This window comes from Python bivittatus, unplaced genomic scaffold (genome assembly GCF_059951505.1).
Source record: "Python bivittatus isolate LINGU-HERP-01145 unplaced genomic scaffold, Pbiv_v1 ctg000340_np1212, whole genome shotgun sequence".
NCBI lineage: Eukaryota > Metazoa > Chordata > Lepidosauria > Squamata > Pythonidae > Python > Python bivittatus.
This window is the reverse complement of record NW_028277056.1, coordinates 3959476-3972257: the sequence shown is the minus strand read 5'-3', so window position 1 is coordinate 3972257 and position 12782 is coordinate 3959476. Positions and strand designations below refer to the sequence as shown.

General features: G+C 41.3%; 1 protein-coding gene across 2 annotated transcripts in view; it reads right to left on the bottom strand.

Moving 5' to 3' along the window:
• The window catches only part of FCHSD2 (FCH and double SH3 domains 2), a 150684-nt gene that overhangs the window by 28651 nt on the left and 109251 nt on the right, over nucleotides 1-12782 (bottom strand). For both annotated transcript variants that reach the window (XM_088140448.1, XM_088140449.1), the window contains one exon: nucleotides 489-605. In XM_088140448.1, the coding sequence (XP_087996574.1) occupies nucleotides 489-605 (117 nt within the window). The remainder of the gene's footprint in view (nucleotides 1-488; nucleotides 606-12782) is intronic.

The window sequence follows — 12782 nt, the reverse complement described above, 5'->3', positions numbered from 1 at the left end:
CAGTAAAATTTTTAGTACTTAAGAGAAATCAAGCAGCTGGCTTTGGAAGAGATTCGGAAATGTATTCACTTGCTAAACTTGTACTCCTTGTCTCTAGGAGATCAGGGTAGGTGCAGAGTGCTCTTCTCTCCCATTTTCCCCACGACAGCAACCCAGTGAGTGGGCTGGGCTGAGGGAGAGGGACTGGCCCAGGACCTTCCATGGTTGAGAGGGGATTAGAACTTGAGTCTCCCCAGTCTCCATCTTGCAAGGTCGGCTGGAAGGGAGAGAATGACTGGGACCAAAGTCACCCTGAGTTTTCACAGCTAATTGGGGTTTGAACGTGAATCTCCCCTCTCCTACTCCAACACTTGAACCACGACACCATGCTGGCCCACCCACCATCCCTGGAAGCCTGACTTCCTCAGCCTGGCACCCTGCAAGCATACTGGATCTCAAATCCCACCACTGCCTGCCAGCACTGACTCCGAATTTCAATTTCAACTCACCCGTTGACTGTGGACGATGTTTTTGTGCTCACGTGCTACGCGAGTAGCCCACTTTCTGGCTTCCTTGTTCAAGCTGTGCTCTTCGGTTGTCCCCGTCTCAGATTCCAGTTGCCGGCTCTGAAACACACACGTGCAAAACAAGAAGACTGTGAGGGGGTGGATTTCTTGGACAAAATCCCTCTGCTCATTCCAGAATCACCTGAATTTTTTTCCCCTGGAACTCTAAACAAAGGCTTTTCCCAGTTTCTTGCTATATGCAGTTATGAATAACAAGACAATGTCAAACACAGGAAAAGCCCTGTTTGTTCATGACCTTGGTGACTGGAAAAGGAGGAGGGGAATAGAAATAGGAAATTGGAAAGCTGAACAATTTGTTCTTTATTCTTTTTGAAAACAAGCTGAAGAAAGAAAGAACGAAAGAAAGAGCCTGCAAAATTAAAGATAGTTTCCTTCTAATCCAACCAAGAGTACTGTGACACATTAATGAACCATTTTTGAAGCCGAAGAACACAGAACAGATACAATGCCATCGGCAAAAGAGTAATTTGGGGTAGCATTAACGCACAGAGATTTAATTTATCTGTTTTGCACGGCATTTGCCAAAACATCCCTATTTTATAACCAACAATAGATTGGTGAACGTCTAAACAACAGAAATGGTTTCACAGAAATTTTTAATACTTACCAACCCAGTCCATGCATGTACCCAAAAGAAAAAGTGTTTTTTATCCTCCCACGTCCCAGAACTACTCCCAACCGTCAAGCACATGCAATGGATCATTTGTCTGCAGCTTGGGAGAGGCTGGTTCTCACATCACGACTCCATTCACAGGAATCGGCACATGAAAAAGGCCCAGTGATGGGACAACCATCTTTTGCAAATGAGCTTTTAAAGCCTGCAAAAAGGAAGGGAGGTTCTGGAAGAGGGATATAATAAAGGGAGAAGCATTCAAACCCAAAATGCCTGCATATCCAAAAAGTGGGACAAAAACTTCAAAGGAGAGAAGCCACGCCACGCTGGGAAAATAAGGTCTGTTTCACGGCAGCAAGTTCTTGCAGCTGAAGAAAATAGAAAGGCAAACCTCCTGTCCTAATAATTTTTGGCTTCTTTCTTCTTTTTGCCAGCAAACTATCTTGCAGAGGCAGGTATAAAATATGTCCTAGAACAGAAGAGTAACATTTCACACCTATACCTGCTCTCTGTAGGCTCTAATTCTTCATGCTGTGCATGAATAGCTCCCTTCTCTTTAAAGCGTCGGCAGAAAATTCCCACTCTCCTACATGCAGCTGTGTCCCACTGGCGGAGCGTGACCCCCAGAGAAGACACCCCACCTTTCAGGGCCCATCAGCTCTCAGGAGCCCTGATCTTTCTTCTGCTATTAAAGACGGCCCTTGCTGGGGACTGATGACTCAATTGTCAAAACGGCTATGGGCATTTCTAAAGTTCTGTAAAGTGCCCTTGAATTTTGGGATGGTAAGCGGGGCATATACATGCTGACATAAACTCATCCATTAATATGAACTAACCCACCATCCATCCCAGTACTTTCCCCCTCCCTCTTTGTTGTTCAACCCAGTTTGGAGAACATTTCTGAGTGACCAAATTTCTTCCCGCCTCAGTTTTAGAGAAGGATATTTACCAACAGCCTTGTTGTATGAAATTCCTTATTCAGTTTGATATCCAGACTTTGTTAATACAAGTAGTCCTTGCTTAACAACCACAATAGGGACCAGAAAATTTGTCATTAAGTGAGGTGGTCATTAAGTGAGGCATCACAACTGCACCTGATTTCATGACTTTTTTGTGGAGGTCATTAAGCGAATCATGCGGTTCCCCACTGATTTTGCTTGCCAGAAGCTGGCTGGGAAGGTTGCAAATGGTGATCACATGACCCCGGGACGCTGCAACTGTCATAAATACAAATGCCCAAATTTTGATCACATGACCGCAGGGGATGCTGCAATGGTCGTAAGTGCGAGGACCGGTTGTAAGTCACTTTTTTCAGCACCATCATAATTTCGAACAGCCACTAAGTGAATGGTCATTAAGTGAGGACTCCTTGTACAATGTTACAAACATCAATATAGTTTTAAAAAACTGGAGGTCACCATGTGAAGAATTGTGAAGTTATTAAGCATGGTGTTCAGCAAATAAAAGATCTGAAAGCCAGTGTGATCCCAGATATACTTGGATCGCTGATATATTATGGTTTTCCATTTATGAGCTAGCTATCTTAATGGAAACAATAATCAGTATTATCTGGTCAAGGTTTTATGAAGTTTTCAAAAACTAGGCTGAATTATTTCTTATGTGTGCTATGTTTTTATTATTGTTTTGTGTTTCCCCCCCTTTATTCCCACTTTTTGCCTTCTTTTTCCTTTTTCCATATTAAAGCAACAAAAATAGTAAAAACCCAACACCTGATTAAACTATGACTCATCACTGCTTTAAAAATCATTACATAGCAGAGAAAAAGACAGCGTATTGCCACTAAGGGATGTGGATTTTAGTGTTGACCAAAGCATGTAGGATGACCAAGAGCTCAGAAAACTCTGGGAGTTTTTGTCCAAAATATTTGGAGGGGACCAGGTTGCAGCTTTCTGGCAAAAGAGATGCAGCTGGTTTTAAGCATGCTTTACTATTTCTGTGTAAAAATTACACTGGGTCTTGCCTCTGAAATGAAAATGAATGATAGCACTGAACTGGCAAAGGAGTGGCTGCTTCAACAAAGCCAACAACGACTCTGTGGCAACCCAAAGTGACAATAAACTGGTGATTAGCAGGAATTCCCGTTCGCAATATCCTACAGTTGCATCCAATTTCCATCCCCCTGCTCTTTGGAACATTCTGCCCCCGGAGGTGCGATTGGCCCCCTCACTCCTGGCCTTCCGAAGGGCCTTGAAGACCTGGTTCTGCCACTTGGCCTGGGGTGGGGAGGGAATACTTCAAGCAGGGGGATGGCTAGCCCCATAGTGGCCAGCTGTCCGCAGCCTGATTTTCCATCTTCTTGGATCTTCCTTTTTTAGTATTGTTTTAATTTTGGATGTATTATGTGTTTTAGATATATTTACAGTTTTAATGTTTTTTGTAAGTCGCCCAGAGTCCCCTATTGTGGGGGAGATGGGTGGGGGATAAATGAATGAATGAATGAATGAATGAATGAATGAATGAATGAATTAGACTTTGTGAGAGCACTGCATTTCAATCAGAGGATGAAGCATCCCACATTTTAGAAGGAAAATATCTTGGTTCCTAAGATCACTCTAATGGGTCTACTTCTTCACATAGACAAGATACCTTGATTTCCACAACTAACTCTTCCCCCTACTCAACAATCACACCGTCTAGAACTGCGAGATTCAGAAATTCTAACACTTTCCAAAGCTTTCTCTTTTGGCTATTGGCTCAGATGGTCTTTGGTCCTATCCAATGGATTCCACAAGAAAGATGTGTTAGCAGAAACGGTAGCAACATTTCCAATTCATTCCAAGAGAGGAAAACACGCCTCCTCCCAGCTGAACCTGAACAGATAAATGACAGGCTGAAACACTGTGCTAATTATAAATTCATTTTCCACCTCAAGACTCCCAGCTTGATTTACAGCGAAAGCACTGTGAAGTGTTTCAAGTGGATTTTTAAAAAGCCTACAGTCTTCTAAAAGCTAAGCTGAACACTCAGATGGATAGGTATGTTAACGGGCCTCTTCGTGGGACATCCATTACCTGAAAGAAGGGGGTTGGTAAGCAGTGGGAGAGGAGATATGTCTTCAAAGGCTGATGGAATGGCCACTGATTGACACAGAGGCATTTAAGGATGAATAAAGCAGATGTTGGGCTATTACAACATGAAATGCTTTCCTAACATCCCAGAAGCAACCATTAGCAGGGATGGAGATCCTGGTGGCCTTTCAGATGTTGCGGCAGTGCAGCTAATGGCAAGGAACGTGGGAAGCTGAAGGACGGCAACATCTGGAGGGCCAAAGGCGTCATACATCAGTGTTAGTACAATATTTCCCAGCCTGGGTGCCCTTGTAATCTGTAGGCTTTAATTTCCAGAATTCTCCAGATAACACAACCCATTGTTGAGAAATCTAGGAGTTGAAATCTGCACATCTGGAAGTTGCCCAGATTGGGAGACACAGCACTGGAGGCATTTTTGATGGAAGGAAGATTGGCTCCTTGATGGATGAGCATTACCTACTGGACGAGTAGGTGGAAGCTGTGGCCAGGAGGGCCTTTGCCCAGCCCCAGTTGCAGACTCCCCTAGAACAGGATGCACTGAGAATGCTCACATGCGTCCTTGTCGCCTCTCGCTTGGACTACTGGAATTTGCTCTATGTGGGGCTGCTTAAAAGGTTCAGCTGGTGCAAAATGCAACTGCCCGTATGTTTAGCAGTCAGTGTGGAACAGGGCCATGTCACACAGCTGCCAAGAGCGTTGTGCTGGCTACCGGTGTGTTTCCAACTGCAATTCAAGGTGTTGACTATTACCTATGAAGCTCTATCAGGCTCTGAGCTGGAATTGTCTCAATCCAGACAAATCAAGACAACTTCTGAAGGACCCCACTGATCAATGAGCATGGCAGGAGGGGCCATGGAGGCAGTTCTTCTCTGTGGAACAGCTTGCCCTCCAAGGGAGAGTGGCCCCTGCTGACATGGCCTTCTGGATGTTTGTCAGGACTGGTCTCTTCAGAAGGTCTTTGGGGATTCAGTTTCATCTGAGGGAGCCAAGGCACCAGAATTTGGAGTTATCATTACCGTTTGATTATAGTAGTACAGTATTCTACTCAGATGGGATTACTGTGCTATTGCATTTATCAACTGTATACTTCTTCGAATCTGTTCACCTGAAGCAGTTATAGACTTCAAACTGATTAGTTTGAAGAAATACAAACCATGGCCTAGTTTTTATCAACAGTAAACAAACTGGTAGGCTCTTAACTGGGTTGTACAGTTCAAACAAGCAAAAATACCAACAAACAGAAATGGAACAGGTGGGCTTCCACCTGGAGTCTGAGGTGGTACAAGTCCAGTTTCTTGTTGGTATTTCCTAATGGTCTAGATCAGTGTTTCTCAAACTTGGCAACCTTAAGAAATGTGGACTTCAATTCCCAGAATTCCCCAGCCAGCCATGCTGGCTGGGGAATTCTGGGAGTTGAAGTCCACATTTCTTAAGGTTGCCAAGTTTGAGAAACACTGACTTTAGCATCTCCAAACTCTGCTCACCAACATATTAGACAGAGGGACAAAATATTAGGCAAAATTAAAGCCTGGAATTCAACCTTGGAGAATTATTCACAAGGAAATGGAGCTCTCACCTGTCTTCACAGAAGTACAAAATCTGGGAGAGAAACTCTAAAGGGAGACAGCAGCTGACCGATGGTTTTTTGCTTTTTTTAAACCCCAGAAAACTCTGAACAGAAACAAGCATTTATTGCTTGCCAAGCACCAGGCAATTAAAACAAAACTTCTTAGCCACTGCTTTGGAAAGATATGAAGTGAGGCTTCTGTGGGCTTTGCTGAAGCCCATCCACATTTGTGATCCAAGAGTTGATGGGGGGAGGGTATGAGTGATTTATACAGTAATTCATAAAATTCTGCCACCTAAAAGGGTATTGTTGAATTTATTGCCCCTCATGGTCTTCTTCTCACTTTGAATCTCCTTTTTTTTTTTTAATGAATTCTTTTGGTTTTTTAAGCTTCTGGACACTTGCTGAATTCTTACCCCCTTCCCCCCGAAAAGGAATACTGGGGGGGGGGATAATGTATTCTTCAGTAAACAATAGAAAAGCACCAAAAACGTGTAAAAGACCCTCGGCTTTTTCTTTTCTGTACAGACAAGCCAACTATCTCAGCAGCTGTGTTAGGATCTAGGATTTTTCACAGGCAGTACATTGAGGTTTAAATGAAAGCAGAAGAAAGCATCTTTGAAAGAACGTTGGCTCACATCTACGGGCTCCACTGTTTGAGGATAAATGTAAAGATAAAAAAGCTCTTTTTTTGTCAATGAGTGTGTTCACAACCTTGTTGATCCAACAGAATGGAATGACTCATGGCCTCTTACAAATAAGCTTAGTTAATAAGATTATTTTGGGTTCCATCTTATTTAGTTGTTACCTTCTAAAGAGTTCTGTGGAATTTAAAAGGAAGAATAGACAAATTCTCTCCTTTTTTTCAAATCACATTTTTCCTTTGCTGCAATGCTTCTCAAAACTTTACAGCAATGGGTTTCAAGAAACAGGAAGGTAAAAGTATTTTACAGAGTTCGACTTCGACACAGATAGAAACTCAATTACTACTTAATATATTCTAGCAAAAGAGCAGATCACAACTTTCAGCCTGATTTGAAATGAATCATCACTCATCAATGAAGACACTGAGGAATGTTCATTTGAAATCAAGATGATCCTGTCAACAGTATATCAAATACACTAAGTATGATAAGTATGATAATTTGGGATTGGAAACTATAAATCTCACTGGACCTTTTGTGGCAAAGAATTCCTTCTAAATCTATGTTATCAAGACCTGATCATAAAGTCAATTTTTTTATACGGTACTCTGCCCCATTAAAATGTGTCTATATAGCAATCTTTAAACATAGATGGTGTTGGTAGTTGGTTCTTATCACCATCTTTGAACCCAAGGCTCAATTAGTCAATCCTTTTAAACTGAAAGTGTATAATGAAATTGGAAATATCACTGAAGAAGCTTTTACAATGAATCCTGCTGCTGTTTATTTTTCGTATTTCCTTCCTTCCAACGAAGGACTAATTTTCAGATTTGATCACCATTAACAATTAAAAGTGTGCAAAATGTTTCAAATTCAAAACACACCCTTTTGAGTTCAAAATGCTCTATTACAAGTCTAAAACAGCTATTACAAGTGGAACACAGGCTGTTTTAAGTATTTGGGAACTGTTTCAAGCTCCAAACAATTTTGCTTCAAATGTGAAATACTGTTTTGAGCTTAAAATGCTTCTAAAATATTCAAGATGCCTATTACAACCTCAAAATAGGACACTTTAAAGTGAAGTGGACTATTTAAAATTCAAAATGGTTTGAATATGATTGTGCTACATAAGCCTATTAACATTTCTTACTAGATTATCTTTCTCCGAATAAATGTTGTTCTGGATAGAAATGGTGAATATGGAGATTCAAAAGGTTTGCATTTCTCCTTTAAATCACATACGTAAGTTTATCTTAAGTTCCTATTCCTTTTGTTTTCATTTCCTTTTGTTTTTTTAGTTCCTTTTAAACTTTTTTCCTAAATATTTAGTTCAATAAAAATGCAAAAAGAAAAAAGCAGCAGAATTCGATCCACAATTAAACATACTTGTGCAATACTTTCCCCTTGTGTTTATTGTTGTTTTTCTCTTTCCTTCTTTACCAACATTGCTTCCTTTTTTCTTTTTAAAATGAAAACCCAAGAAAATGATGCACAGCAATACGGGAATTTTCAACACCAGCCAAATATAATTTTTCCAGGCTTGGGAAGACTCTCGGAAGTCTTTCAAGACTGTAACCCCCTATGGGGAATGGTTTTAGGCAAATACTGTCAAACAAGAGTTACGCTTTTGTAACGCATGGACTCCCCATCAGTAATGGTGGGGCTCATCCCCCCAGCTGGCCCCCTTCACTTCCTAAGCATACCATGAGCTACACTGGTTGCCAGTTTGCCTCCGGGTCCAAGCTAAGGTGCTGGTTTTGACCTTTAAAGTCCTACATGGCATGAGACTGGATTATTTGAGGGACCGCCTCTGTCCAATTATATTTCCCTGTTCCACCAGATCCAGCAGAGAGGGCATGATGTGGGTCCCATTGACTAGGGAGCTTCCTTTGGCGGGTCCTAGGCGGTGGGTCTTTTCTGCTGTGGCCCCTGCTTTAAGGAACATCCTTCCCCCCAAAGTGAGGCTGGCTTCATCCCTTTTGACTTTCCAGAAGTCCCTCAAGACAGTTCAATGCTCTGAGATCCACTGGAGCAAAAAGTCAGAAGGAATCTGATAACACTTTTGCATTTGATGAAGCGAGCTTATGCCTTTTAATACAATGTGTTACTCGGAAAAGATGCTATCAGACTCCTCCTGATTTTCTTTCCCAACTTGATGTCCTACAGAGAGATGTGATGGGGCTACAATTGCCAGAATTCCAGCCAACTTGGCAGACTAGGAATTCCAGTAGTTCCAACACATTTCTCTAGGTGTCAGAAGGTTGGGCAGGCTACTGTAGATCACCTTATGTCTAATAGCTAAAGAAATAATAGAGAAACCATCGGCAACAATATAGGTGCCAATGAAGGAAACTGCTGAAACCTTCTCTCCTTCTCCTCCATTAGTCAGCATGGAAGAAGACCATCACAGCCTCCCTTGTTTATCTCAATTATCCCCAGCCCTCACACTGGCCACAACATGAGGAAAACACGAAACCGAACCAGGTCTTTTTAACAGATCAAACCAGGGCCCTACAATTTCAATGTTTTAGTACCTTCTGCAGAGTGGATGGGGCTGAGTTAATGTAAAAAAGCCTTAAAGTCAACCCCCATCTCTAATCTACAGAAGGCCATTTAATACTGTAGGCAGAAAATCGACCAAAACAGGAAAGAAAAACTTCAAAATGTTTGTGTAAGCTCTTTGGAACATTTATCTTGCCAACATATATGGTTGTTTATTGCATTTTCTCATAGGATCACATGCTGCTTAAGGAAGGGGCCCCTATTTCCAACCAGGAAACAAAAAGCTAGCGAATTTCCTCTTATTTTGCCAGGCTCTTGAAAATACGCTTATCTTTGCATCATTGGGCTTAATAATACATTTTCTCTGCGTTGCATTTTGAGGACTTCTAGCTCCAAGTTCATCCTTCCTGAATTAGTTTTGTGTCTTCATGATGAGACTCACCATAGTGGCATCTGTTTTTTTGTGAAATTTTATAAAATTCCTCCTCCAGCTACTCTGTTATATTGACAGCACTCACAGTTCCTGCTGGCAGTCCCTGCCTTTAGGGTTCTCCATTTCTTCCCTCATCTGTCCCCTCGCATCTTCTTTTCTCCATCTATCATTCTTTGCACCAAACCACAAGGGCTCTCAGTTTACTCACTATTTGTCCCTTCCTTTTTGTTACCTGCAATGCTTCCTGCCCCCTGCCTCCCACAGGGAGGCTCATGACAAGGCCCTGTCTTTTTCCTAAGCCCACTTCCTCCTTTTCATTCCCTTGGATCATGAGCACAACCTCTATATGTATTTAATGACTGGCACTTAAGTCAGGTTCTAAATGCAAAGTTGCACATACACGTTTCAAATGGACAAATATTTTACTGAAGATGCAGGCACAGAGCCAATCAAGTTGCAAAGGTGACTATTCAGCCATTGTCTTGCTTTCTTAAGTCTCCTTAAGAATAAGGAGCTTCTCCCCTTGGAAACATGCTTAATCGTTTAACACAGAAAAGTGACAATTTCACAGATTAATAACTGTAAATGTTAAATCACAACTGTGGACCTTTGTACCCGAAAGTCTGCATCCTAGTGAGGTGTACTAAAATGTCTGTGAAGAAGTATTTGATGTTACATTAATTATTTGTTCAATTGCAGCAAAGAAGAAATTCTTCCTGTAGAGAAATTAGTTTTGATTTTAGTTCATGTCAGCAGATTATGCAATAATAGATTTCCACAACAAATGTTTAATGCACAGCTTGCCCAATGAAAATAATCATGCATATTCCATGGAAAGCGAGCAAGCAACTTCCTGAACAGCTCCAACACAAAATGAATATGAAGTGGCCAAATGCATAACAGTTCTTCGTTCCTGCTTCCTAGAAATAACATTATTAATGTGCTCGGAAAAGACTGCATAACAATTTCCTGGTGCTCAACATTTCTCTAGAAGAAGGGCTCATGGAATGAAATAAAATATCAAAGATGAAAACATTAGTTACACGGAATTAAAAAAATAAGGATCTCAATACGAGTTCCTTGTGATAAGTCAAAGTAAGTGATGATTGTTTTGTAAATCTGAAGTTTAGTAAGAAAATCAAGTCCTTCAAGTGTTTAAAAGTGAATTCTTGTTGCGAGGATGATGCCAAATCCCGATACAGTATGTTTGTACTGATTTAAGGACCTCTCACACTTCCTTTCTCTGTATCTCCTGCACCCGCGTTTTTCAACCTTGGCAACTCTAAGACATGTGGACTTCAACTCCCAGAATTCCCCAACAGAGGCTGAAAAACACTGTCCTACACAACTGATCTCACCCAACCTCAGCATTTCGCCTGGATCCTGAAGATGCTAGGACTTTTTGCAGAGGCTCTTCATCTGAAGAGGTTTAGAAGAACAGACCAGTGGGAAATTCCACGTTCTAGAAAATGTGTTGGGTTCATCACACTTTTAAGACAGCTTTCTTCCAATACTTTGTGGGCTCCTTTGGCCCTGTACTTCATGTCTCTCTTTCTTATTTATTTAGCAAATTTATAGGGCCGCCCAACTCACACACAGGGACTCCGGGTGGCTTACTTACAGAGTAAAATTTCAAAATTTGTAAGTGACCTGGCACTTACATTTTCTAAATAGCAGACCAAAAACCCTGTGCATACACATGAGTGTGTGCCCACAGATGTAAAAACATTGTACAGTGTAATCCCCCCCCCCAAATGTCCTTTTTTTTTGGTTAAGATTCTCTTTATCTTAATATTCTCTTTATCTTAATATTACTTGAATACTTTTGATTTCGGGTTGGTTTTATTTTTGATGCCTGGGATATTTTAAAGATAAGTCAGAAAGGTGACAGAACCGAACAATCTTTTTTAAAGAAGAAACAGGAGTATGGTGATGTGTTTATGAGTCTGCTAAGAGGCTCATCAGTTAAGATGAAGGCTAATTAAGTATCAGAAATATCAACAGTCTTCCAACGCTTTTTGAATTCCACACGATTGAAAATGAGGTGTCGTATGAACAGAAAGGTAAGGAAGAATCAGAGAATTAACGCAAGATAGCTTTGGGAAAGCTAATTTAGAGTTTTTAACGTGTTATGCATTTGTGGGCCACTCAGGCACGAGCGCAAATTGCATCATAACATTTGGTGCAACATGCATGTGAACAAAACCACGGTACATTAATGGTGAGAGCAAATGTTGCCATATACCTCCACTAAGGTCATTCTCAGAGCACTGACAAGGGAGGGCTCAATATCCACCAGCTGAACGGCACTAAAACTCTGAATGTCAAGAGTTGCACAAGGACAACACGCACACACACACACACACACACACAAACACACACAACACAGTTAGAACTGCAAGGCAAACACAGGTAAATACGGTTAGTCAAAGAAAACGCAACCCACTTCCTTTCACATATCCTTGGACTTGGCGTAAACAATTTGCAGGCGAAGTCAGATAGATCACAGGGCCTTATTTTTGGGGAGGGAGGAAGAAGTCAAAAATATAACATTTGAATTTCAAGGGCAAGTCTGTGGTTCGTAACGAGGCCACCCATGTTTTATCTGACTTTCCTCAAATGCGGCATTGAAGTCGGCCAGCTAAGTCCCACCCGCTTACCCCCTTTCTCTTCGGGCTAAGTACAGCTTTCCAAAAGCTACAAAAAGTGTCCTTTAAAACTTACTCTTGCTTTAAATTGGTGCTTTCTATCTCTTAGTAGTAAAACAAAACCCAGAAAATCACGATTTTTAGCCACCTAGTGAAACTGATCGAGCACAACATCCATGAACCCTCGCAAATATTTGGAGAGGTAAATCTTTAAATATAAATTTGAGTTTAATCCTTGAAAACAAAGCACCAATAATCACTTTTTTATGGTTAGTAAGTTTTTAGTCAGCCTCTTTTGATTTATGAATTACGCTCATCGTGAATGAGTTCCAAAGCTCTAGTGAGGATCCAGAATGCAGAACAAGCAATAAGCTGGGAACTAATTGCAAACACAGCACACAACCAAGTTCCTTTAACTAATCAGAGGAATGGCTGCTTTGATGCTAAATTATATTATCGGTTAGAAAACTGAATTAAGCATAAATCAATGTATTTCTTTTCCCACAGGGTACACAAGATGGCTAACCATCTAAAATAAAATCTGAGAAAAAGAGCTAAAATTATCACTACTTCAGTTCAAAAGGCCTGGTTAAAGAGGGGGCTCTTAACTTTGATTGGCTTTCTGCAAGCAGACTGGGGGCTAAAGGCCAAGCTTGAGGGAGTGCACCCCATCACTTGGGGGAAACAGAAAGGGGCACTCTACCACAGAGGGACCACGAGAGATGGGCTTCTGAGCAGGTGGGCTCAGACTGCCCCACT